Source organism: Hoplias malabaricus, chromosome 9 (assembly GCF_029633855.1).
Source record: "Hoplias malabaricus isolate fHopMal1 chromosome 9, fHopMal1.hap1, whole genome shotgun sequence".
Taxonomy (NCBI): Eukaryota; Metazoa; Chordata; class Actinopteri; order Characiformes; family Erythrinidae; genus Hoplias; species Hoplias malabaricus.
Genome location: NC_089808.1, coordinates 27,392,996 through 27,420,599, shown reverse-complemented (window position 1 = coordinate 27,420,599; position 27,604 = coordinate 27,392,996). Strand labels below are relative to the sequence as shown.

Here is a 27,604-nt window from a genome sequence, read left to right as displayed (position 1 = left end):
GTCGCACTGGGAAGGACTGGCACCCCCTCCAGGGTGTGTTCATGCTTTGTGCCCAGTGATTCCGGGTAGGCTCCAGACCCATCACGACCCTGAATTGGATAAGCAGTTTCAGACAACGAATGAATGCAATGATGCATTACGTAAACAAGTCAGAATACCAGGATAATCACAATATAGATTTTTTTTATCGTTTAAATTTGTTTTTGTATGTACACAGATTTATTTATATATATATATATATATATATATATATATATATATATATATATATACACACACACACACACACACATACAGATGTGTATGTTTAGAGTGGTAAGAAAATTTAAATCAAAAGTAAACTGTTGGGTCGTTTCACTCTACTCTGTTCTCTGTTGTGAAGAGCCGCATTCTTTCACCTGCGCTTTCTTCATGACTTGCAGTGATCAAATAAGCTCTAAATATACAATCCAGTAAACACTCAGCATCCAAAAATCAATAGCAGTTATGGGACCCTCCACAGCCATTACTTTTAATGAATCTGAGAGATCAGGTTTATTTTTGATGCTTCATTTTAGCAAGAAATTCCAATTATGTTGACAACGCCTACACTAAACACTAGAGACGCAAGCCTCCATGTTTAGCAAGCAAATACAAACAGATCGATATGTGCTACAGTCCACAAAAGACGGAGACAAAAACCCTTAAACAAGGCAGCATAGCCAAAAGTAGACAGAAGAGGAAGCTATCTCTCAGGGTCATATCGAACGGGTATAAAAGGGTCATTAAAAAACAAACATCCAAACATCAGGGTTAGGGTCACAACTAACAGCCGCTTTGCCGGACATGGGGTCAAAGGCCATCTACTGTACAATCACCTTTTTTTTTCCCTTTAGAAAAAAGGCACAAAGTAGGAAAGAAAACAGATCAATAATGAGGGAAAGTGGCTTAGATTGTCATATCAGAGAAGCGGAACCATAATGAGCAAGACCCTGTTTGAGAAAAGGATAAAATATATAATAATAAAACAACACAGCAGGGGAGTGATTTTAAGAAGCGATACCAAAACAAAGTCTGAAAGTATTTGAAGTGTTTCATCTGGTGCTAATAAATCTCAGACTATCCAGTTCAGCAATCACGTACACTGGTTACTCAGGAGTAGAGACAAAGAGGGCTTCAAAGCCTTTCATTTTTCCCCAATCCTTTTAATCACATTTTAATTTAAACCCAAGTTGTACAAGATCGTTTAAACAAAAGGCTGGAATTCTGACACACTGATACTTTATTAGACTAAAATAATAAATGACACACATCTTCACATAACGTTACCACACACATGGCCAAAAACTCCAAGCTAATACTTAGCTCACGAAACAAAAGTTTCAAATTGTAGATCATTCAGCAATACCTACAACAGTCCAGCAATATTACACCATATGCACCAACATTTGTGGAAACCTGCTCTAACAATATGCTTTGAAATCAAGGTTATTAAAAGGGAGTGTGTCCCAGTAACAGCTCTTCTCTTCTGAAGGTTTTACATTTAAAATACAACATTTGTATTTTAACATTTGTATACTCTGATTTGTTGACGTTCAGAAGGTCAGCATATTTTAAGGTAGAACACCATGTCTGAAATTTAAATTTTCTGTAAGTTTTTATTCACTGTTTGAACTACAACAGGATCTCATATAATACTGTTTATTTGTGTAGCACTTTCACTCCGTGTCTACTTTCATGCAGATATAACTCTCCCGAATTTAGAATCAGTTCCATCTACATTTACCCACTTATTGAGCAGTAATAGAGCAATATCCTCATCTCAAATCATGCTTTTCAATGTTTGGAGCTCTCTTCATTGTCGAAATGTCATTTTTCTTCCATAGAAAAAGCCTAGCATACTAGCATCATATTAGATGGGTTCTGAGCATGCAAAACGATTTTAGAGCTAGCAATGGTGAGAAACATCCTCAGAATTTTATAAAAAGATTAAAATCACGAATGCCGTGTTTAATGTTGAAACATTACTGTATAGATGTGATTGTATTAAAACTTTATAACCATTTTTGAGGCCTGGTACTGATGCTGGATAATAGTTATGCACCCCGTATATCTCTTCAAATAATCTCAAAGGTATTAGAGTGTACTTTATCATGATAAGAGTGTGTTCCTCAATCCAGTTATGAGGAATATAACCCCCTTGCCCACAATTGGCATTGGGCATGGTGAACTTAATGTGTTTGCTCAAATTAGTTCTACTGTATTGGTTATTATAAGAACTGAATGTGTAATTTCACATGTCAGTAATAAAGGTACTTTGAAAATAGCTGAACTGACTCATTAGAAAGAACCATCAACTTGCCAGAGGTGGTACCTGAACCAAGTCTGTCCAGCACTGTGTACGGATACTCTGTACATACATCCCCTCTGGCAGGTCGATGTGCTTTAAGATTCCACAGGGCTAGGTCACCCTGTTCACTCAGGTTCCACAGGGTGCAAGCAGACATTTTTCAAAGGTTTACAGTCTCTCAGGGTTTGGGGGGCTGGATCTGTTGTAGTACAAGCAGACCAGTGGCCACATACCAATATCTGAATAGGAACAAGTGTCTTCAATGCCATTTTGTCAAGTTCAGGGTTTTAACAGTCCTGAAGTCCAGTCCTGTCCTTCCTGCCACTATATGTCCAATTAGGGTACCAGCATCTCAGACCAAAAAAAATGCTTCACACTAAGCCATGCCCTTCCTTTCAGCCACACCTCCCTCCACCCATCCATGTTCTTAGCAGAGACTATCTAAATGTTTAACATGGAAAAAGCTTGACATGTCTTAAGGTACTAACACAATGACATAGGAACACCAAAGATGTCTTACACATTACTGCTCATAAGTACTCTCTACAACAGAAACGATTGGCCTGTAATCCAAATGGTACTTTCCTTTTGGATTACATGTAATATTAGCAATAGAATGTACTTATGAGCAGTGTTAATATAGAGATGTTTGGTGTTTCTAGATGTTTGTTTAAGTACATTTAGCCACATAAAGCTTTTTCAATGTTAAGCATTTTAGAATATCCCTCTCGCCATAGAGGAAGTGGCTGCTAAACACACACGTATGGAGTCAAAAGATTTTGAGTGTGTAAACTAATACTCACAAATGTAACGGACTTTGTAACTGCGTTTGAGCAATTACATACACGTAAAACTAAAATCCACAAATGTGTTGGAATGAACAAATAAAAAAAAAAAAACAATAATAATAATTTAATTCACAAATATGAAAAAAAGATTTGCATTTGTAAACCAAAATGTTGTGAATGTGTGAATCAGTACCTTCTCAAATGGCTTAAAATGTGCAAGGGCAAACCTTTTTAAGGTTCCAAATGTGACAGTGGGAGTTTTTGAATGAGGTGGAAAAAATCCACACATTCGCCTTCTCTGCTGCGTGTTTGAATCTCTTTTTGCAGTTGCGGATTTAAGACCCTGTTTTGACGGCCAATTGGTGGACCAATAGGAAAGCTTTAGCTGGACCAATCCCATCACGAGGTTTGTTTAACCAATCGGAACACTGATTTTTGTCAACCATAGCGCTTTTCCACCAAAAGAACTCCGGTTCTTGAACCTGTTTCGTTCCTGATTCTTGGAACCTTGGTTCTTTCCAGTGAACCACCGCGTTTCTACACATTTAGAGGGGAATCAGGAATACGCCATGAGCAGGGGACGCTGTGGCTGAGTTCAGAGCCGTCCTGCTGACCTTGTGAACAGCGGAGAAACGTAACCAAGAGCTCAGAGCTTCAAATACAGTGTTATCGCCCAGTGGAGCTTGACGGAGTCATTTACAACGTTTCATATAAATAAATAATAGAACAAAAACTGGAACACGGCCTGTTTTTATGCGATTCTGTTGCAGTTATTCGTGATGCCATGCACGTTGGTCGGAGTCGCGGCTCTTGGTTACGTTTCTCTGCTGTCCGTAGAAATTCGGCGGTTCATTGGAAAGAACCAAGGTTCCAAGAATCAGGAACGGAACCGGTTCAAGAACCGGAGTTCATTTGGTGGAAAAGCGTTATGGCTGACAGCAACAAATCAATGATTCAATGATTCCGATTGGTTAAACAAACCTCGCGATCTGATTGGTCCAGCAATTGGCCATCAAAACAGAGTCTTAAAAAGATACAAGATACAGGGTCTTAAAAGAAACTGCAAAAAGAGATTTGCACATGCAGAAAGGAAGGTGAATGTGTGGATTTTTTCCACATCATTCAAAAACTCCCACTGTCACATTTGGAACCTCAAAAAGGTTTGCTCTTGCACATTTTAAGCCATTTGAGAAGGTACTGATTCACACATTTAAGACATTTGATTTACAAATGCAAATCTTTTTTTCATATTTGTGAGTTTAAATTATTATTGTTGTTGTTTTTTAATTTGTGCATTCCAATACATTTGTGGATTTTAATTTTACGTGTATGTAGTTGCTCAAACGCAGTTACAAAGTCTGTTACATTTGTGAGTATTGTTTTTCAAACTCAAAATCTTTTTCACCCTTTTTTGACTCCATACACACAAGCCCAATGAAACAGTTATAATTCAGAGTCATGTTGGAGGCCTTTGGCATCTCACTCAGTGTACTCCATCTTGGAAAAGCGAGTTTAAAGTTGATTCTTGTGTAATTTTTTGCCATTTTTCAAGCTGAAGATGGGGGTTTTCTTTGGTGGAGGAATACTTGGAATATTGCAGTATGAAATGTTGAGGTGAAAGCTACTATCCAACATTCCCAGTACTGTGTGGACAGTGACAGATTTTGACTGTCAAGAAGAAGGCATGACGCAGTAGATATAAAATTTTAATATAAAAATAAATCACAACATTTCTTTTGAGAGCCTCAAATGCAACCTATGCATGTCTTACACTATTAAACATACATTATTAAAAATAATAAATAAATATTTATAAACAATTAAGCGTAGAAGTTATGCTGATACTTCCTTGCATAGTAGTTGGTTGATGTTGTGGCCCACTTCCAAATTACCCATGCCCAGGTACAAAACACCCCATTGTCCGGTACTGGTCTACAATTATAACATGTTGTGCTAACTGGGCTTAAACTGCTAAGGCAACGTCAACAGCTGTATTTCTATAACTTTATGATCCACAGCCAAGCTTTCAATTTGCTATGTAATACATATAAAAAGCATTTATTTGAAGCAATAGACATACTCTAGAAAGCCATCTACATCCAATTCAACAAGCTAAATAAGTCCCAAAAATTATGGATAAATAAAGAGTATTTTGAGTAAATAAATAGCATAAAACCTGCAGATTATTACCTTGAGTGAATATTTTATCAGGCCGTATGATGGTTATAAACATGAAGTGGACTTATATTATTAAAAGGAGCTCACAAAGAGGATTATGAAGGTATGAAGGTCATTTTAAAAAGCATCCATTATCAATTTATTATTAGGGATTACATTTCCTTCATAATCTCAAATATATGTATATGTTTTAACACCTTGCTACTGTATACATACACAAAGCTCTCAGCAGGACATACAGAAACACAGAGGCACTCACCAAAAAGATCTGAAAGGGGTGTTAATTTCAAAGCTTCTGCGATCCACATGTTTGACACAGGCAGCAGTCAGGTCTACTACAGCAATGGCAATTCCAGTGTTAAAGTCCTAAAAAAAAAAAAAGACACATATCCTATAAAAATAAATCATATATATATATATATATTTTTTTTACAAGCCATGTACCTTGCATAAGATTAAGATCATCCTTCATTTCTTCAGTTTCTAGTCTAAACAGCCATCAAACACAAGACTCCTTTCATGGATATTTATTCTTTTGGTAAATTACCTACAACCCCTCTGAGAACACTAGTTGAATACTCAAATGCCTAAAGAATATTACACTTTAGCATCTAACATCAGGGTTATCCTCTATGTCTTATATTCACTGCATATTACACGAGTTATAGTTGGAAAAAAATTTAAAAGAAACAAATACATAAATAAATAAATAAACAATGGAGTCTGGTATCAACATCAGCCACAATCGGGTGCTGAATACTGTTATGTGCATTTCATCAACACTTTCAGTATTCTTGCATTTATTTGTAACTGATTTTTTAAAAATAATTTTAGAGTGGAAATATGTACTAGAAGCAAGGGCAATGATGATTTGTATTTAGTCAAAGCTGTTGAATCACACAAAAAATATGCTTCCTCTTTGAGTTTTAATATGTAAAAACCAAGATAAATGGTACATATAGAAAGGGAAAGGAGGAAAAAATCATGGACCATATTGGCTGATGAGGTGTCTAAGATTTTACAAGCCATTTACACTGCAACAGCTCAGAAAAAAACTGTCATTATGCTGGATCCAAAAATACAACACTATTTCATATTGAGAAACACAAAAGGTAAAGCACTGTGTTTCAGTGCCAGGCACTTCGAATGATACTTATTTACTGACACATTACCTTGATGAAAAAGATGGTATAGTAATGTGATTTTGTACGTTTTTATCCAGTTCCACTGAACAAATGCAACATAATTTGGAGATTTACATAAACCGTAGAAATGGCTCTTTAAAGTTATAATTTAGCTTGTGGATTGGTAGCGTGCCATGCTAAAAGCCAACCATGCTTGAATTGTTGTCTTTGTTACTGTTTCTGAGAGCAGGTAGCTGAGCAGAGGATCAATGTTGAACTAAACAGAGGCTGAGCAACGGTTACTTTTGTTTGTGTGCTGTGACTTTGGCTCCCTCAGGGAGGTGTTGAGGTGACCTCTTCTCAGGCATGAGAAAGAGTGCTAGAGAAAGAGGAGAGAGGGAGAAAGGGGAGAGAGAGAGAGAGAGAGAGGGCGAGAGAGCGAGCAAGTGCACAAAAGAGAGTGGAGAAGCACAGCAGCAAGCTCGTTCATCTTGTTAAATTAAATACTCCACTCCACTGAACATGAACCGAGTCACCCACTTCACTCTTTCACTTGCTCCTTCGCATGCTCTCCATCGCATGCTCTTTCACCTTCTCTTCATCCCTCAATTTGCCCCGCTGTCTTCACCTCCCTCTACATTCCCTCCATCATTGTCTCTCTCCATCTAACTCCCTTCCCCAGCCTCTCCTTCTCTCCCACCTCATGACCACTTGTGTTGTGTGCAGAGAGGATTTTTAAAACAAAAACAATACAATCAATTTCAATTTCTCCCACTTAATATGGCTCGCCATCACTTTTTCTCTCTCTCAATCAGCTGATGAAGAGAATTTTCTCTGAGAAATTAAGACAAAGGACCTCACTTTATGCTAATGCAGGAAGTAATGAAAGAAAAAGATGATATATATACACACAACGAGGGGGTGTACCTTCACATGCATGGATGGGAGAAATAAAACAGAGAAAGAATCCCAGGTAAAATCAATCTAAAATAACTAGTTTGAGATTATTTAGTTTTAATATATATATATATATATATATATATATATATATATATATATATAAATAAATATAAAAACATTCTTTACTAAAAGAACCTTTGTAGAACCATCATTTTTAAGCTCGTATAGCTTACGTAATAACAAGAAATGGCTGGCATATCAGTTGTACAAATATGTTTTAAAGCATTAAACATATAATTGTGATGCCAAATTCAAACATTTCCTGCTTTTTTGTCATTTTATGGTAACTGTTGCATAGCATTAAAATTGACACTTGTCATTTCATAAAAATAACTTAAAAATTAAGTAGTTTGGGGGTGCTGTCACACAACTCCAGGGTTCGAGCCCTGCTCTGGTCCGTGAGGAGTTTGGTGTGTTCTCCCCGTGTCAGCATGGGTTTCCTCTGGGTGCTCCGGTTTCCTCCCACAGTCCAAAAACACATGTTAATGGGTGGATCTGTGACTCAAAAGTGTCCAAGTAAGTGTGTGAGAGTGTTTTTTTTTTCTAAATTATTCATTATTTATTATTTACACATGTACACTTTAATCTTAGGTAACCAAGAAAATGTGTTCTGCATGGAGTTGTGTATTTATTATTATTTTAGAAAAAATAATTAATTAATAAGCAATAACTTCATGACAAGTGATAAGCCTATGTGCCTTGTAATTAATGTGTGTATGCCTTTTCCTGAGACACAGCTCAGGTTGGCTTGCTTTATACACAGTTGGAACTCAAGAATGGAACTACTTCTTTCCTATATTTCTCCTTCACATCACAGTGCTTGCTCTTATTCCCTTACACTTACACAAATAAAACAGGAGAACGTGAATAAAAAAAGACTTCTGTCTTCAATAGGAGAATATGATAAATACACAGCTGAACTAAAAAGCTACCTGGTCTGTTTTGCAGAGTCTGACTTTGGTTCCCGTGAGGCTGAGGTACACTCTGCCTTTGTGGCCACGCAGCTCCACGTAGCCGCTCTTGCTGGAGCTGTGTTTGGAGGGCTTGTGGGAAATGGAGGAGCGGGACTTCAGAGCCGACTGCAGAACCTCCAGCCAATCCTGACGCTCTCCTGAGTGGTTGACACACAGGAGAAAAAGTGGTTAGGTGTGTGTGTGTGTGTGTGTGTGTGTGTGTGTGAGTGAGAGAGAGAGAGTGAGAGAGTGAGAGAGAGAGACTGCATCAGAGAGCAAAAAAGAAAGAGATAGACACAGAGACAGTGTTAGATTATATTGGGTCCCATGCTCCCCGGTGAACAGGATGCGAGTACATATATGTGTAAATATAGTACACCCTTTTTAAATGCACATTTCCGCCAGTATTTGTAGCAGGAGACCTAGTGTCATGGGAATTTAATGGAGGGGAAGAGGCCTAATAATGCAGGCTTACTTTCGTAAACTTTTTAAATCTGCAACCGAAGCCTGCATGCAAAAGCCCTGGTGTCTCATTGGCTTGTGTGCACTGATTGGAAACGGGTAGCACAAGGGGTCCCATGAGGCAAATTTAAATGGTACCACAGGGGTGTCCACACATGCTAGCCAAGAAATGTTAACAGCTGGATACCCCCACCCCCATGTTTTCTGCAGGTCCACAACACCTGGTATCTGGCGTAATCAGAGAGAGAGAGAGAGAGAGAGAGAGAGAGAGAGAGAGGTATTGGAAGAATGAAAGGTATGTGAGAGGAAAGAAACATGACTGAGGAAGATGAGAACATAAAAATTCAAATGAGAAAGTAAAAGACATGAAAGGAAAAAAATATTTAAATTGGAGAAAAGAGAATAAAAAAGAAAAATAAGCATTAGACAGGCAGAGAAAAAGAGTGCAGTAGAAAACGTGAAGTGTGTTTGTGTGAGAGAGAGCGAGAGAGAGAGCGAGAGCGCAAGCATGACAGCATGTGTGAGAGATTTTATTAATTTTATGCAAACAAAGTGTTTGGTGCGGGGCTCTCCAAGCACAACCCTTTTTGGAATAGATTCAGTTTTGTCCACAGTCAGCAAATATACTGCTGCAATGTTTACTATCTATAACAGTTTTTGCCAAGACAATGCCTAAACAGGTCTGAATTTTCCTTTTAAATTAACCTTGTAAGATGCAGCTGAATAAGAGAGGAGTTCATACTAGCAGCATGTCCTGCTGAAAGGAAAAATACATGTGAATATAAGATTTAAAAGGAAAATGGGTATTTTGCATATAAAAATTAAACCCATTCAGAATATTTAGGTTGGGAGAAGACTTACACGCTGGGTACAAAAGTATCTAGACTTAGTGAAATTAGATATGAGAAAGAAATAGAATGCCATAGACCTGTCCACATAGCTTAGGATTCATAGACTTACTGTGAACTGTAAAAAGCTGACCATGTAACCGAACACTGCAATTCAACCGAACGCACCTTCCTTTAAGAAAGGGGCACTCTACTGTACACACACCTTGAAAATCTCCATGGATCAAATATTTTGCAGCAGCCACACTTGAATCTTGGGTAACAATGTAAATGCGTTCTGGGTGGAGTTGTGTTTGTGATCTAGAACCAGTCATCCAAAATCAGTCCCTTACTCCTTAAGTGTTTATTTAGAATGTTATATGTCTCCCTATACCATTTCAACATCTAATGTGAAGCTATCCTCTAATGTGTACAGGATGTTAGTGGAATAAAAGGCAACATTTCCAGGATGAATCTGTCATCTTCATCTGCAAATACATCTCAGAGTAAGCCTTCAGACTCAAGCCTTCATCTTCTCCAGCAGCTTACGGCAATGTTCTTTAAGGGTTCGATTTAGCATCTGGTACTCTGCTTCCAGTGGTGAAGGGAAATATTCTCCAAGATATGTGAAGAAATGTGTATTTCTCCCACTGGATGGTCTGTGTACAGTATGGTTGTTTCCTGTACCTTTTCAAAAACTAGTCTAAAACATTTTTCTTCTCCATAAGTTTTCAGCTCCATATGTTACTGCACTGGCGCTGTACAGGATGACCCTGACAGACCGCAAACACTACAGTAATCAATTTTTAAACATCAGGCAGGCAGCAAGGGACCACACACACACACACATACACCAAACTGTAGCAAATGTTAAAGTTAGGCCTAAATGCTCCTTCTCATATGGTCAGATATTTGTACGGTGTAAATATTCAAACAAATACCATTTCTGGAAAAGATATCAAATGCAACAACAACAAAAATCTGTGATTTGTTTGTTCTCATAAATTTTACATTATTGTAAAAAGTACAAATAAAATGATTTTTCACTCACCAACATTGTTGCATTTTTTAAAAATATATAACAATTTTGAATTTGACGTCTGCAACATTCTCAAAAAACATTGGCAGGGAATATAAAATAAGAATAAAAGGATATGCAGGTTATGGCATGGTGACCACATATGTGTGAAGGGACCATTGATGTGGGAGGTATATATTGAGATTACAGAGATGTTGCCATCAGATATACATATTGTTGTTGTTTTTGTTTTATTTTTCCTGGAATGTCTATGGTTATTTCAGAAGGATAGTGTCAGGCCTAGTGTCGGTCCTGATGCTTAAACATTCTCCCAGTGTCTGTATGGGTTTCTTTTGGGTGTTCTGGTTTCTCCCTGCACAGTCCAAAAACACATGTTGGTATGTGGAAAGATTATTTAAAAGTGCCCATAAATGTGTGTGAATGAACAATGCCTAAAGCACTAGCTGCGTTTCATTTAACAAACTGAAGATCTTATGGTTTAATGGTTGGTACAGAATACAGGATATTATATAAATCATATCTCAAAGATCTATAATTACAGTGTTTAAAAAAGTATACAGCTTTCAACTTCAACTGCCATGCCTGGAACTACCATTACAAGAGCCTCTGTGGTGTAGAAATAAACTGGAAATCAAATATCTGCATGATATTTATGGATTATAACTTGCTTAATGTGCTTGTGTTGAGTCACACACACAACTCACATATTTCATTGCAGTGACAACATGACCAGAAGAGAGCGTTGCACTGCAAAAGCAAAGTGCTGACTAAAGGAATATAAACATTTTACAGCTCACTCAGCTTTACATCCCAGTCACTGCTAACAGGACAGCAAGCCAGCACGTGTTCTGAACACCTGTCTGCTGGGCATCCAGCACCACACCAGCAAAAGCCTACATAAAGCAAATGGAGAAGGAATTCATTCTGACCTACACTGAGTTTTTTAACCAGTTGTTTGGGAGTTTAATCTGAAAACTAAAACATTTGACCAATCAAAGCTTAAACATTGTTCCTAACAAGAATTTACTTTCCTTTGCCAGCCTCTTGTTTTGCAGTGCAATGCTTAATGTGCAATTATTTCTCATTGTACAATGAAAGGTGTCTTCCACATTTAACCCATCTGTGGCAGTGAACACACACATACACAAGGGGCTGTGAATACACACTCAAAAGCAGTGGGCAGACACCCCCAGTGCCCGGGAGTATTTGTGGTTCGGTGCCTTGCTCAAGAGGATTTAGGGTGGAGGACAGTGCTGTTCCTTCACTCCCACCGCCCCCAATTTTCCTACCAGCTGTGGGAATCAAACCAACAACCTTTCAGTCCTAAGCCCTCTTTAGGCCACCATTAAGCCACAACTCCCCACAACTACAAAACCTTATTAATGGGGTTGTTGCCGTAATAAAAGGTAGGTATTACCCAGCTCTATATACACACTTGATTTATTTGTGTCCTGGGTTTTTTTAAAACATCTGAAAATAACAGTTTCAAACAATGATGAGAGATGCTTTTAGTGATTGTGCCAGAAGCAAGGTTTAGTTGTGCATCTTGTTTGGATGCTCTAATAATACAGATTTTGGTTTCAGTTTGTTGAAATAAAGCTAGTGCTTTGGACTTAAAGCTGGTGATTAATGTGAAGCTAATCCTGTTATACTTGCAAAATTCTGGCATTAAATTAGCTTCTATGCAAGTTCTATTTTTTTTTTTTTTATCTTTTGTCAGTAACATGAAGAAAAGTGACTAATTTTTCATTCTTTGAACACACCCTGGACAGGATATCAAACATTAACACACTCACTCTTACACACCATCTCACACTTTTGCAAGGCCAGCCCACTAACAACGTGCGTTTTTGGACTCCGGGAGGAAACAGACAAACCAAGGAAACCTTGGGAGACATATTCCATGCAGAGACTGTTTTACAGAAAATGACAAAGACCTCCAATAATACATGTATTATCAAATCAAGGGCTTGTCATTTTTTTAAGATCAGCTAATTACAAATGTCTCTTTGTAACAAAAACTTTGACGTGACGTTAACCTTTAAAAGAGACTAACATTCACATAAACTTCTACACAAACAGACCTCAGCTGCCTTGCAATAATCTTTCCCGCATCTTATATGGATGAAGAAACAAGACTGGAGAGATTGGATCCAAGTTAATCCGTTTACTTCTAGAAAGGAGAAGTCAGAAGATTCCATTGTGAGAAGCAGAGAATGAAATCGACTTCTTCTTGTTCACACTATCCTCTTCTTGCCCAAGTCACTGCTTGCTCATCACCAATGGGCATTTCTAATCTTTCATTACTGTGGTTTCACTGAAATAAAACCACTTCAGTAGATTACTGTACAAAGCATCTATAAAATAAAAAAAATAAAATAAAATAATAATAATAATATATATATATTTTGTAATTTTCATGTGGTCCTAGATTGGATACATATCCTATACATGGGCATGCGATGTGTGAACAGCCAAACCAGCTTCTGTGCATCTTTTTTGCCTGTACACATGCACTTTGGGTTTTGGTGATGGAGGTGATATGCACAGGGATATACAGAGCTGACAAATACAGGTCACTCTTAGATAAGAAAGTGAATTCATATCTCTCAAGATAGCCAAATCCAATTTGAGCAAAAAATATATGTATATAAATAAGGCTCACAACGTGAAAGTGTGAATATCCATGCCGATTTATGAGTACAGACAGCAAATCATAAATAACAGAAATTAACAAACAACACGTGAATAACAATTACAATTGCAAAATTATATCTTGTTTTTAAGGCTTCTCTGGAATTTTTTAGAAATGTCTCTGATTTTGCACTGTGCTATGTATTCCTATGAAACAGGAACAAATTGTGGAATAAAAAGTGTCCGCTCCATGGTCAAATTGCTCTCAAACAGGTGTACCCATGCTTTTGGGGGAGAATGTTTATCTGTCAGTGGGAACTAGCCAGCACAATATGACTCACCCGTAATTTTCTGTGCTGTATTTTTAAAAAGTGCTTATTTCTTACTCCCTCTACACAAATGTTTTTGCAGTTGCAATACCCTAACAACACCATAAAGTTTGCTTTCTCCCAGCCGACATTCACCTAGGGAGACTTCCACACCTGCAGCCTGGCAAAAAAAAAACACTGTACAGCTGTGTGTGCTCCCAAAGACAAAAATTCTCTCTCACACACACACACACCTATGCAGCTAAATTATTCACCATGTGCTCTCTCTCTGCCTCTCTTACTACTCAGTCATAGCCCTTTTCTCTCCTCTCTCTGCCCAGCACTAGGCCTTACAGCCGCTTGTTGCTCTCTCTCGTTTTCTTTCTCTCGTGTTTGTCTTAAGATTGATGACTCTCTCGATCGGCTATAAAGCTGTTTAAAGATGCATGAGCTGACCAGGCCGCCTTTCTGCCTCCATGACACACACTGCTGGTAAAGAAAAAAAGGAAGTCTAGCCAAATCAACATCTAGACTTCGAAGGGCTTACAGAGAGATTCATAGGTCATAAGAGAAAGAGAGAGGAGAGAGAGAAAGAGAATAAAGTGTGGAGTGGCGAGAGATGCATTTGTAACAATCAATGTTACAATGAGAGCTTTTTAAAACGAATACATTTTCAGAATTTTAACAACGTGCTTTTTCACAGACAAGGCCTAACAGAGACAAGGTTTTGTTTGTATTAAGATTCATCTCATACACAGTCTCCACTGATTATTTCCCTGCACAACATCCTTCAAAATATATACAAAATATATAAATAATCACTCAGCCTATGTAACCATAAAGACAATGATGCATCCAGACAGGTCCTTTAAAGCACATATTTAAAATCACACCATCATCAGCATACATCTTCATCATCATCACTGTCAGAAGTGTGTTTTTTTTTTTAGGGGGTGTGACGTGTGGCTGCCTTCATTGGTGGGTGACTGACTGACTCAGAAAAAAGACCCGGGCTAATTGAAAAAGAATATCCAATGAAGACAACCCACCATTCTGGAAGTGTATGTGTGGTCTACATATTCATTTTGGGACCAAAATCTATTTACACACTTACAGTGTAGGGACTTTGTATCTCCATTCATTTCCCCATGACATAGATCTTTACATTTTAAGATGAACATGTGATAACGTTGGGGTTAGGGCAACAGTAATTATCATTAAGGTCTGAGTAAGTCTGTGTGTGTGCGCGTGTTTTTGAGAGAAAGACTAAGAAAAAGGAAAAAAAAACAAAAAAGAACAAGAGAAAGCAAAAAAAAAAAAAAAAAAGGACAATATGCATATCCGCTCCTTGTTACACATCATGATAACTAGTATTAGAATTTCATCCTGTTCATGGATTACATTTTTTTTGTTAAATATTAGTACTTATTGGGTTTATTTTGTTAGTAAGAATGCAAATCTGTGCTTTACAGTAACCTGATCTAGATTGGAGTGCAACAATAACGGGGGACATTTTAGCGAGGAATGAAACAATGCAATCTTACATTTGAGAGCTTGTATGTATTAACCTTGAGCATATGAAAGCAGTCCATATGAAGAATACTGATTTGCTGGCATTTGCTTCTGGATGTTCTAATGTGAAACATTTGATAGACATGGCTGCTTCATCTTGCCCCGCCAAACTAATTTTTACACTCAGAGTCATATTAAAGTACAGCACATCTGGAGCTTTATTACTTGAAAAGGTATCATCTAAATGCAGTCTATGTGGAATGATATTCATTACTGCACAGTGGGATTTCAAATGAGGTCTGAGTGAAAGAGTCCTTCAGAAGACCTCCAGTTTATAAGAGGAAGTAAGACTACGTCTTCCAGAGGAAACAAAGATAAAGAAAAAGGAGAAGTGTAAAACCGTGTTCATTAAACCAAGAGTGGAAATTCAACATCAATGCTTCTGTATGTAAAAATAATTTACTTAAATTATATGCAATAACACACATGGCATTGGGCCAATAGAAGTAGAAAATACCCAAAAAAAAATGAATAAATAAATAATAAAACCAAAAAGAAGTTGATCTTATTCTGAGTCAGTCTAGTTACAAACTCAGCTTGAAATAACAAACACTAACTTTGTGTGATGTTCTGTGTAATTAGGTATGTGAGTTTGTTTAGTTTTAGGTCATAAGTGAAGCACTTCAACCAGAAATACATTTAAATTACAGAAGTTTTTAAAGAAACAACAAATTCACTGGGCGTCTAAGCACCACACATCAAAAATAGCTCTGACATCAACTGGCTAATAGTTCCCTCTTGCTGGGAGTATTTAGTCTGGTACATATCAGTGAGTGTGTTAGACTGTGTTAACCATTTTCCATTCATCCTTTAAATGATTCAAGGTTTAAAAATCAGTAATCAGAAAGAAATTATTTTGGACAAAGTCATTTTCTACTATTTTCAACTGTGAAAATCAAAGACTTTCTGTAAGTGAGGGCAAAATAAACGTAAAGGAAAAGGAGACATTTAAAAACATTTTTTAAAAATCATTACCTTCTTTCTCTGCTCGAAATACAAATGTTCTTTGTGAAGTGACCACCTCTAGCTTATTGTCTCCTACAGGCCGCACCTGTTTAACAGCTGAAAGAGGAACCAATCCTTTAGAATACATCTCCTAGAGAGAGAGAGAGCCAGAGCAAGAAAGAGAAAGAGAGAGAGAGAAAGTAGAAAAAAGATTTGAAAGAGTGAGAGTAAGACAGATGGATATAAAAAAAGAGAACAGAAACAGATTAGAGAGTGGTTTTCAGTATTCAAAAAATGAAATAAAACTCTTTCATACACCCACCATGTGTGCACAAAAAACACATATTTCTGTGAAAGCTAAAGCTTCTACTTTACAAAGACCCCACACAATCTACTAAAAGAGGGATTGTGCAGGACCAAACACACACACATTCAAACATTATGTAAGTGCTTGTGTCTACTCATGTGAAAATACACAAACAAAAACAAACACACACATTCACAGGTATGGAGCAGGTCCGAATGCTAATATGGGTCCCCAGCCAGCAAACAAACCTCTCACATATTTATAGCGTGGTGATTCAGAGGTAGGTGAGGGAGGCAGGGCTTGCTTGCTTAGGGAGAGGGTGTTTACTCTCTTTTATTTCTCTCTCTCTCTCCCCCTTCTCAGCTTCAAACCAGTACAAGAGCAAAAGCCACTAGCAGTGATCTCTAAGGCCCAGCCGTAGCCTCAGATCTGACCACATGGCCACACTCTCCACAACAGAAGCACTGCCCTACTCCTAGTTCAACATCAAGCACACCGTGAAAATCTCCAGCCTCCATCACAGCTCCATACAAACTACAGAGGACTGAATTGTTAATCTTCACTTACTAGAGAGAGAGAGAGAGAGAGAGAGAGAGAGAGAGAGAGAGAGAGAGTGAGAGAGAGAGCGCACCAGGGAAAGAGAAATAGAAAGAAAAATCAATAGAAAGAGGAACTGAGGAAGAAGGTATATGTGCACAAGATGGAGAAAGTGAATGAAAGCAAGAGAGAAATTAATAAATGGAGAGGGAGGGAGATATAAAGGGTTTGTGTGTGAGAGAAAGCACAAGAGAGAGCTTTAGGGTATGTACAATGAGAGAAGGATAGACTGAAAGAAAAAAGAAAGAAAGGAACAAAAACAACAAGCAACAAACATGAAAAAAGAAAGACTGAAAGAGTGGGAATCCCTTTCTGAGGGAGTGAGCATGAGTGGGTGAAGGAATGAGGGAAAGAAAAAAAAGATAAAGTGAGAGGATCTGAGCGAGAGCGGTTACAAGATGGATAGATACAGTAGATAAAGAGGAAAGAGGCGAGAGAGAGAGAGAGAGAGAGAGAGAGAGAGAGAGAGAGAGAGAGAGAGAGAGAGAGAGAGAGATTCATTTGTCCATTTCATCTCCTGTTAATTATAATGATGACCTTGCACCACTTCGAGAATATTCCTTCCAAAAATAGTGGAGAAGATTGAGTAAGGGACTCCCTCCTTAGAGAGCACAAAGGGGATTTGCAGGAACAGTGGGAAAGGCATGGAAACATATAGTGAAACAGAGAGAAAGAGCTAGAATACTGTAAAAGGTAGTGAGATGGAATATCCAAGGGAGAGAGAAAGGTGGCGGGCAATTGAGTGCATGAGGTACAGGGAGAAATAGAGCGAGGGATGGGAAGGGAAAAAAAAAAAAAAAAGAGAGGGGTCAGTGAGAGAGCCATCTCCTCAAATTAAGGCATGATGTTAACAATGGCGGCTACAGCTAACCCTAATTATGGTGCGGGGCGGCCATCGCCTTTCTGTGGGATTTCACTCTCTCTCCAATTTAGCTGTTCTCCCGTTGCTACGGCGATAGGGCCACGAACTTAGCAGCATTCTAATGAGTCTCCCCTCCATCTAAATTTGGACAGAGGAGAGAAACAGAGGAGCAAGGGATTGGTGAAAAGGGATGCGTGAGCATGTCTTTCCAAAGCAAAGTGCTGATAATTAGGCGCTATCTGGGTTAGCGTTAATTACATGTTTTAATTATTATTTTTGAGGTCAGAAGGATGACATGGAAATAGCGAGTGTGTGCATGTCTGTAAAAACACCACATTGGGCACTGGGAGTTTAGAGATGTTTTATAAATGGCGGTAGAATCCCGCTATACCTCCCTCACAACCCTCTCAACACAACAACAACGAGGAGGGAAGAAAAAAAAAATAAGTATAAGCCTATTTTGACAAATTTTCTATGGTTTCATAAAAATAATAATTAGATTTTTAAGCAGGCTATGTGTGTGCTTGGGTACTGAAACACATACTCACAACGCAGCCAGAAACCTAATAAAACAATACTTTTACAGTGCCCAGTATTCTTATTTAACCACACAGATTTGACTGCTCTACATAGACAGGGCTGTTGAGCTGCGCTGGTTGAACTTGCACAGTACTGTAGGATGATATAATGCTGCATATACTGTAGGTGAAGATCAGCCAAAAAAAAATAAAATAAAAAAAAAAATAAAAAAATGAACTAAGCTAACACCAATATTTGCTTTCAATAATATAATGTAGAAAATTATCACCTAAAGGTTAGTTTATTTTTTTCTCCATATATTTAAACTTATTCAATGAGTGTCACAGTGGTGCAGCAGGTAGTGTCGCTGGGTTTGAGCCCTGTTCCGAGTGATTAACTTTGAGGAGTTTGGTGTGTTCACGCCGTGTCCGTGTGGGTTTCCTCCGGGTGCTCCGGTTTCTTCCCACGGTCCAAAAACACATGTTGGTAGGTGGGCTGACTACTCAAAAAGTGTCCATAGGTGTGAATGTATCTCGCTCTGGTGCCCGAACCAGGGTGTTTTCCACCCTGGATTGAATGAATGAAGGATGAGTGGCTCACAAAGTTAGAGCAAATGGCTTTTATGATGGAGCTGCATCTGGAGTTTCGTCTGAATTACAATGTTTCAAATAAATTCCACCCTAGTTTTAGAGCAAAAGACAGTGAAAGAAAAAAGTAGTGAATAAAAATGTTATAACATATCATTTGAAAATGTATAAAGTGTAAAAATATAAACACAACCTGTTAAATGGCAAATATGAAAAGCAAAACATGTCCTTAATCAAAAAAATCTAGATGCACAAAGTTGAATGGAGAACTGTTTCAATAAAAGTCGGGAAAAAAAATAAAATAAAATAAAAAATACGTGCTTACAGATTTCACCACCTAAAAATCTATAAACACATGCACAAATTTTCTGTGCATTAGTCCCTTGGTGTGAGCAGTGCTTTTGACATGTGACATTTAACAAAAAATACTCTTGGATTCAGGTGCACATAATAAGAGCATGCAAACGGTGTGTGTTTGTATCTGTGCGTGAGCTCCTTCTGTACTTGGTATGTAAGCACATTAAAAATATACCTGATGCACACACAACAGGAAGGTGCCACATTATTGAGCTGAAAGGCCTGACTCTTAAAGATGCATTCACATTCAGAAATGAAATTACATTAGAGTTCTGCAAGTTTGTGCTGCTGTAGACGGCCTAATTCCTCACAAGAGAATTTTTTCCATTTATTTCATAATGGTCAAGATTAGGATTAGTGTGGCTGGTCCTTCATGAGTCTAATTGTGTACTCTGCACATGGAGTTCTGTATGGTCCTTAACCTCACGCTGTACTGCCTCGACTATGGAGTCATGGGGACACCAGCTGGCCAACAGCAAGTATTGCAGTGGAAAAAAAGAAAACATTCCCTTTGGATTAATTATGTTACATTGTGCTTGGTATTATTATGAGTAATATTTTCAAGATGTTGCCAGGAGCAACAGACAGGAAAATCACTGGCTGTGCATACATCCTTAAATAATATTTTCATATACATCTACATATTTTAAATTAAATTTAAATTAAATGGGTTACATAAAAGCTTTATAACAGCTCAGCAAATGAAAAATTGTTTCCATCTCACAGCAATATTCAAACTGAAATATAGCTTAAGCAATGACTAAGTGTTTATCAAACACTGACATATTTTTCGAGATCCATTATGGTACATAACTTCTCACTAGCCCTCTTGCTGATCTATTAACATGTCTCCCTTTTCATTGCAAGGTCTTTTATTGTGTTTGACCATCAATTGCACATTCATATTATACATACATGTTTAAAACTTTAAATACCAAATAATCTTCTGACATTTATTGACCTTTAATCCTTCACCAACTCCAGAAAAAAGGGTCATGCCTTTTAAAAACATCCCTTCACAGATGCTACATCTTGAAATTAAGCTTGAAAAATGTGGCCATTATGACATGCAATGCATTTTTAAATACATTCTGATGATTTTACATATATTTTGATAATGTAATTGTCATGAACTTATAAATATCTGTGGGAAACTTGTGAACCCTGCAGCTTTTACAGAGACTTTGCAGATGTGCTCTGAAGCTGCAGCATAAAAAGGGACAGTACAAGGAGTGGGTGAAGTATCCTCAAAAGAATCTGGAGGGGGATCCTAAGGCCACTTGAGAAAAAAAAAAGCTTTGCCTTAATTCAGATGCCAGACAGAGAGCTAATCTCAATCTCCTAGCCTTTCTTACCTTCAAATCACCTGACAGGTGACATTCTAAAACCCTGATTTAAACACACATACACATGCATGTGTGCAAGGGTATACACACACACACACACACTTCCAAAAGTACTGTCAAAGTGTCCCTGGAGTCCCTCTGGTGTTAGGGACTGAGATAAGGTTGATGAAACTGGGCGTAAATGCTACAGGGAGGGGGTTACTTGGCCTGTTGGGCCCTAAAAAGTGTGAGTGAGAGTGCATTCCTGTCCTTTCTCCCACGCCTCCCTGAGCCAGCTTCTTTTGATGACATCACCAGGTGATGTCAGGGTACAGCGATTAGGGGCCTGTGCCAGTGTCTGGAAAATTTCATCAGATTCTCTCAGAGAGTAGGAGGAGACACAGGAACAATCAGAGCAAAAAAAGCACATAAAGCTAAAATGACAAACAATAAATAAATAAATAAGAACTGAGAAAAACTATGTTTTGGGTATTTTTGGGACCTGACTTAAAGTTTCGTCTCTTTTAAAAATAATGTAATTTAAATAAATCAGAATTAAGAATATACATGATAAATGTGCAAATAAATACATGTCAATTTAATATATAATTGAACATCATCACACACATTTCCAACAATTTCAATTCATGAAGAAGGTAAATTTAATTAATCATTAAATGAATTATTGTGTAGTGTTTAGCTTAACTGCACACTCACAAGTGACTAAAAATAACAGCCAAAAGAAGTTAAGTAGGACCATTAAGTTGAAAGAGGACATTTCTGTCACACACGATAGCTCCTTCATATTTATTTAATAATTGCCTGATTGCAATTATCTGTGGTGGACGCAATTATTTTCCACAGCTGATGGCTTTACGCTGCATCAAACAGAATGAGAACTGGGTGCATGTCATCTGTTGAGTTGAGGTAAATGCGTACAAACAAAAGTCAGCAAAAAAGTAAAGACTTGCATAGATACAAACAAAACAAGTTCTGACTTAATTTGTTGCTTTAAGTCTTTAGAGGGCACTGAAGGACAATGTGTATTTCAGCTGTGTCTGTCACTAGTGGGGAGTTACTGTGTAAACAAAGCTCCAACTGTATAAAAACAAACCGAAAAGGGGAAAAAAAATTATTTAATATGCATTTTGAGTGGTATATAATTCTTCATTAGTATGAGAAGCCTCATGAGATCCTTCACTTCGGAATAGCACAGAAGCCTTATACACCAAATAAACACGCTATGAACATATCCTTGTTTATACTCTGCATATTCTGATATGCAGAGCAACACAGTCTGTCAATGTGAGTGTCAGAACAAGGAGGTGGTCATAATGTTATGGCTGATCAGTGCATAGTGACGAGGAACAATCTAAAAAACCTCATTTGGCCTGAGGAAATAGACCCAGAGGACTATGCAACTAAAGAGGCACACACTGGCATGCACACACACATACACCCACACACAGATCCTTAATGCAGCTGTGTGTGTCCATGTCCCAATAAATAAAAGGCCACAGGATAGAGGAAGAGGGGGTGGGGGGTTGGGAGACAAAGCTGCTCTATAATTAGCAACTGATTAACGAGCCTACATCACATGGAGTTCACGTCATTGATTGTGATACTGGCCCTTGCTGCCACAGCAGAACATAAATGTGCTAGCACTGGAAGGGCATAACACGGACACCTATAAACACTATGTAAACGCACACCCACACTACCATCAAACAAGAAGCACAGCCAGTAAAACAAATGTTTGGGTAAACAGATGTAAACAGATTTGCAGCAAGCTGGTGTTCAATTAAAGAAGAACAATTACAGAGAATGAAACACATTCAAGCTGTTTCCTACAGATGATATGAAAGGAGTGAAATATGGAGGGAGAAAGTTTGGAGCATAGAGAGGCAATGTTGCTGAGTTGCAATGTTCTTTACTCCCTTTGCTTCCTCTCTTTTCTCCTCTGCTAAGCATAACACTAACCTTGTGTCTTCTTAAAAATGGGGAGAGCGGGAGAGAGAGAGAGGGAGGGAAAAGTGACAATGAATGGGAGGAAGGAAGAAGGGGAGGGGAAAAAAAAAAAAAAAAAAAGAATATGGATTGAGGGGTGCTGAGGGAAGCAGGAAGCAGTTCCGCTGATGACCCTCATTTATTGGAGCTAAAGAAGGCTAAAGTAGCGTAACAGGTCAGCCCGGACAGGTGCTCAGCCTAGCATGGAGCAATGTCACCTTTTCCCACAAACCCTTCCATCTCTTTTACTCTTTTACAGAAAGTGGAGCTCCTTCCCTCCGATCAGTGTCACCTTCATCCTCTACCTCCTTCGCTAACTGCCACATACCAGGGCTGCTTTGTCCTCCTGGAATGAGCCAATATCTAAAAGCACTGAAAAGGATGGAGGCACAGTTGTGCATTTGAACCTCTTGCTCTGCAAAAAGCATGGGAGTCATCATGAAGAAGATTCAAGACTTTCTGGAGCTTTTGAAACTGCCACATGTTTTAATAGAAAAGGCTGAAGGGAAGTGCCTGCTCTTAGTCACCCTCTATAGGGTCTTGGTGGAATTCAGAAAGAGCAAAGCATTAAGGACTGAGGAGAGAATATACAGTTTGAAAATGGGTATTAGCACTCCTATTCAAACCACACAGTCCTAAACCACACTGAAACACTGACTAATCTCTTTTAGCACAACCGCAAATGTGAGGCATTACAGGAGAACGTGGGTGTGCATGAAATTAGGTAGCGGAAAGAGAGAGATGTGTATGTGTGGGAGTGTGTGGGTGACTTTCATTCACTGACCTTGTCATTATTATAGTAAGTGAGATTGTCTCCATCAAACTTGACCCATCTTCTCTGAAAAACACAGTTTCTGCAAGTAAAACAATGCATAGCTTTTACAGAAGACACAGACAATTAAACCAAATGAGCAGTTTTTAACATTGTACTTTACTCAGCCAGCACTTAACTGATATCTAGTTGGCTGAAATGCTTCTACCCTTTTTTTGACACAACAATGATTATTTTGGCTTGATTATCATATTTAATTCTATGAGAAATTTCATTTGATGGGGCCGGTCTCCCAGACAGAGTTTAAGCTTGGCCTTGGAATATATCTTCCATTCAGTAGAAGGGGGGAGAGAGAGAGAGGGGAAAAAAAATGCCAATAAGTTATTGTCCAGGAAATCTAGGTCTAGGTTCTAGCAATATGACATTGATTCATTGTGTACATTCTATTATACATTTACTAACACAAACTGTTAAAAAAAATAATAAAATAAATTTACCGATTTACCTCCCACAGTCTGAAAATACATGTTGGTAGGTGGACTGGCGACTCAAAAAGTATCCATAGGTGTGAGTGTATGAGTGTAAGTGTGTATGTTGCCCTGTGAAGGACTGGTGCCCCCTCCAGGGTGTATTCCCGCCCAATGATTCCATGTAGGCTCTGGATCCACAGTGACCCTGAACTGGATAAGCGCTTACAGATAATGAATGAATAAATTATTAAGAAAAGTGGGACAGACAGTAGCCTGCTTTCTCAGAACATGTCATCTTGAGCAAAACAAGCCCCATGTGTCAAACAAGCCAATTTAAACGTAACTCGTCTTTTCCAACTGAGCAACAACAACTGGTTTCTAACTGTGTGTGATCAGTGTGTATTTAAACTGGGGTCCGTTTCCCCTTCCAGGTGCACAACAGCATCACCCCAGCTTTGGCATAAAACTCTGTGGTCGCTAAGGACAGCAATACAAGATGTATGAAAATAGAGCAGTAGATACGAATTGGCTTTTACCTATAAAAAGACATCATTTAGGATGTTTAGCTACAAAATCAGCAATATATAAACAAAGTTTACTTTCCAAGCCACATAAATCACTCAAGCTTATTCCTCACCCTTGAGGAGAGAGCTTGTCCAGCCAGCCCATTTTGGTTGCACTTTTGGAGCCACTGTAGAAGCAGGCATATGGTGAGATGTCACTTTGAGCAGGAAGGGTGTGCTTCACTAGTCCAGAGACAATGTCCATTGGTTCACTGTAGATTGCATTCGGATGTGGCTGAGCTCCACTCAATGGCTGTGAAGTCTGTGGAAGGTGCTTAGCAGGTGGTGGAGTCTGTGGAAGTGGTTTAGCGTGTGGTGGAGTCTGTGAGATAGGCTTAAGGGATGTATCTGTTTTTGAAGATCTTTCACTTGCGACTTCTTGACTGAGCAAGCATGACTGGATTAGAGAGTAATCATCATCAACACCTATGCATCTCCTCACACTCTGCGTCTCTTGTTTCTGCTCAGCCTGATGCTTCCTGTATATGTTAAAAGAAAGTGGAGGAAGCTTGAGTATGTAGATATTTTTATCTGTAAAGTCAATGTGGTTCATTAGGAAGTGTGAGGCTAATGCAAAATACCCAACATTGGTAAATAATTTACTGAAAATGCATGAAAACTTTTAACAAGGAGGTTTTCAAATGGGACTTCCATATACAAGTCTGTTGGTTGTTGCTAAATGCGTCTAAAAAAGTCTTATCACCAATGTACATCTAAGGGTGTAAAACTAAAGCAGCAGCACAAATGTGGTTAGCACTCATGTGTTAAATGTGTAAAACAGGCTGGCTGCACTACCTCTGCTTCTTCTGTTTTAGCTTCTCCTTTCCTTCGTGTTGTAATATGTCATTCTCAACCATGTCCTACAAGCAAAGAAAGAAGTGGCATTACTGTATAATATATAAATGCTTTTTGCAGAGCTTTAAATGGAAAGGAAATTATTTCAATGGTTTAAACTTAACATTAAAACATACTGAAACTATGACTTCATTTTAACATAAGGAAGTGGGTATGAATAATAGAAAAACAATGCTGTACTGAACACCTGAATTACTGAAGAAATATTCTGAATGCTAATGTAATAGGTTAAGTATCTATACATAATTCCTATTATACAATTGGAACATCAGATTTTGTAGATTTTTTTCTGGAATATGTTCTGTTCAGAAACCATAATCAATACTAAAAATTTGTCACTAAACCAAATTAGACAAGACTAAGGAAAAAAATAAAAATAAAAATAATAACAATAATAATAATAATAATTTATTATTCTATAGTGTTTTCAAGAACCCAAAGACACTCACAATGTTCAGTACACATGAAAACTCTAATACATATATATATAGCTCACACTGAACCAATTGTATAAAAGGCTATGGACATGATATGTAACTGTTATTTGCACACAACATACTTACTAGTTTGTCTTCTTGGTTGTTGTTGTAGAGGTAAAGCTCCCCATAGGGACTGATGGTGGGTTGTGTCTTTTGAAAACTGGCTGAAATACAAATATACAGACCAACACACAACAACAGTTCACTAATAAAATGCAATAAAATGTGCCAATTTCTGCCTTTTGTTCTCTATATGACTAATAAAAACAGTAGATTGTGGGTGTAAATACAGAAAACACAACAGAACATGTGATAACATAGAAAGAAGACAAAAAAGAAGAATACAGAGGCAGAGGAGTAGAGAAGAACGTATAGAAAATAGCTGAGATGGTGCCACTTGGGTGCCTGGTTGTCAAGGTGACAAATGACCACCATATCTCTACAGTGATAGTAAGGGGCAGCAGAAATTCCAGACCGCTCTCTCTAGACGGACACGCACATAGATACACAGCTAATAGACAGGACCCCACCACTAGATAAGGGCAGACCAGAGGGGCTCTGATCTAGAATGCAGTATGTTATCTACGACAGACACTGTATCAGATCACTTAGCCCAGTGGCACAGGAGTCATTTTTGATGGGTGTCATCATTTATCATTATCTGCAGTTGACCTTCTATCTGCACACAAGACTCTTCTCGCTTCTCCCTTCCATTTCTCACTTTCTGGATCATCTGCCCTATTCTCGGCAATATAAATGATTTAATTAATTCAACAGGGGTAGAATGATACATGTTTTCCCGTTTGATAAAGAAAGTCTCAGGCCAAGATCTGATCTTAAGTATTTATATCATCTTGATTCTACAAAACTACTACAGAGATTGCTGTTACATAAAGAAAAAGTCTATGATTGTTCGGAAATGCTGTTCTCTCTGGTTTGCCTAGGTTCAGATGCTCAGCATCTTTTAAGGTGGAACATTTTGCTTGAGGAAGGAATGTGCATGTGACTGAAGTTTAACTTCTCTGTAGGTTTTTATCTACTATCTAAATAATCACAGAAATTAATAAGTCAAGTTGTTGAAGTGTGATCATAGATTAAGTCAAAGTAAAAGCTAAAACACTGCTGCCTCTCACAGCATTGCTAAAGCAATATATTCTCCTTGAGAAGTGCCCAGTCTGGAGCAGAGCTCATGTGATCCTACCCTCTGTCCAATCATTTTACAGTCCACAGTGTGGCCAGGTCTACAAACAGTGTCTCACAGCCACGAAATGATCAAGTGAACATAGTTAATGTTATATTTTACTAGACCCAAAAAGCCCCACTAGCCTTCTAAAAATCTCCATGACCAGAGACGGAGTAAAATGAGAGGAAACATTGTCCTTGTGTTTGAAAAGTGTAGGCAGTTTACAAGCAGCAACACTACAGAACAGAGCCAGAGCTGGCTAATTTCCTCCTGAACAGGTAACAGCAGATTTTTTCTGAACAAATATACAGACACTTATGAATAGATTAAAAGGCCATAGGTTGCGTATTTTGAAAGTGAGGCATAGCAACATTTGAAAGGTGTTAGGACTGTGTTTTGTGTGTTTTATACACAGAAGGTTAATAACAACATGATTGAAAAGTGTAAATACCATTGTTTGTTTTAAAGAATTTGATGCAGATTCATGTGTGTTTTTCCGTGGTGTGTGTGTGTTTTAAACTAATTAAGTAGTAAGAATTGTGTTTGAAAAGCATCGCATGTTCACCTATTTAAGGTGAAACATAAAAATCAATTTGGTAGAA

The 27,604-nt window shown here is 38.1% G+C and overlaps 1 protein-coding gene across 2 annotated transcripts in view; it reads right to left on the bottom strand.

Annotated features, from left to right (window-relative positions):
- arap2 (ArfGAP with RhoGAP domain, ankyrin repeat and PH domain 2) overlaps nucleotides 1-27,604 on the bottom strand; it is a 94,670-nt gene that overhangs the window by 52,788 nt on the left and 14,278 nt on the right. For both annotated transcript variants that reach the window (XM_066681168.1, XM_066681167.1), the window contains exons 4-10: nucleotides 25,904-25,983; nucleotides 25,281-25,345; nucleotides 24,560-24,964; nucleotides 23,465-23,534; nucleotides 16,150-16,270; nucleotides 8,312-8,490; nucleotides 5,555-5,661 (exon numbers count right to left, since the gene is read on the bottom strand). In XM_066681168.1, coding sequence (XP_066537265.1) covers nucleotides 5,555-5,661; nucleotides 8,312-8,490; nucleotides 16,150-16,270; nucleotides 23,465-23,534; nucleotides 24,560-24,964; nucleotides 25,281-25,345; nucleotides 25,904-25,983 — 1,027 coding nt within the window. The remainder of the gene's footprint in view (nucleotides 1-5,554; nucleotides 5,662-8,311; nucleotides 8,491-16,149; nucleotides 16,271-23,464; nucleotides 23,535-24,559; nucleotides 24,965-25,280; nucleotides 25,346-25,903; nucleotides 25,984-27,604) is intronic.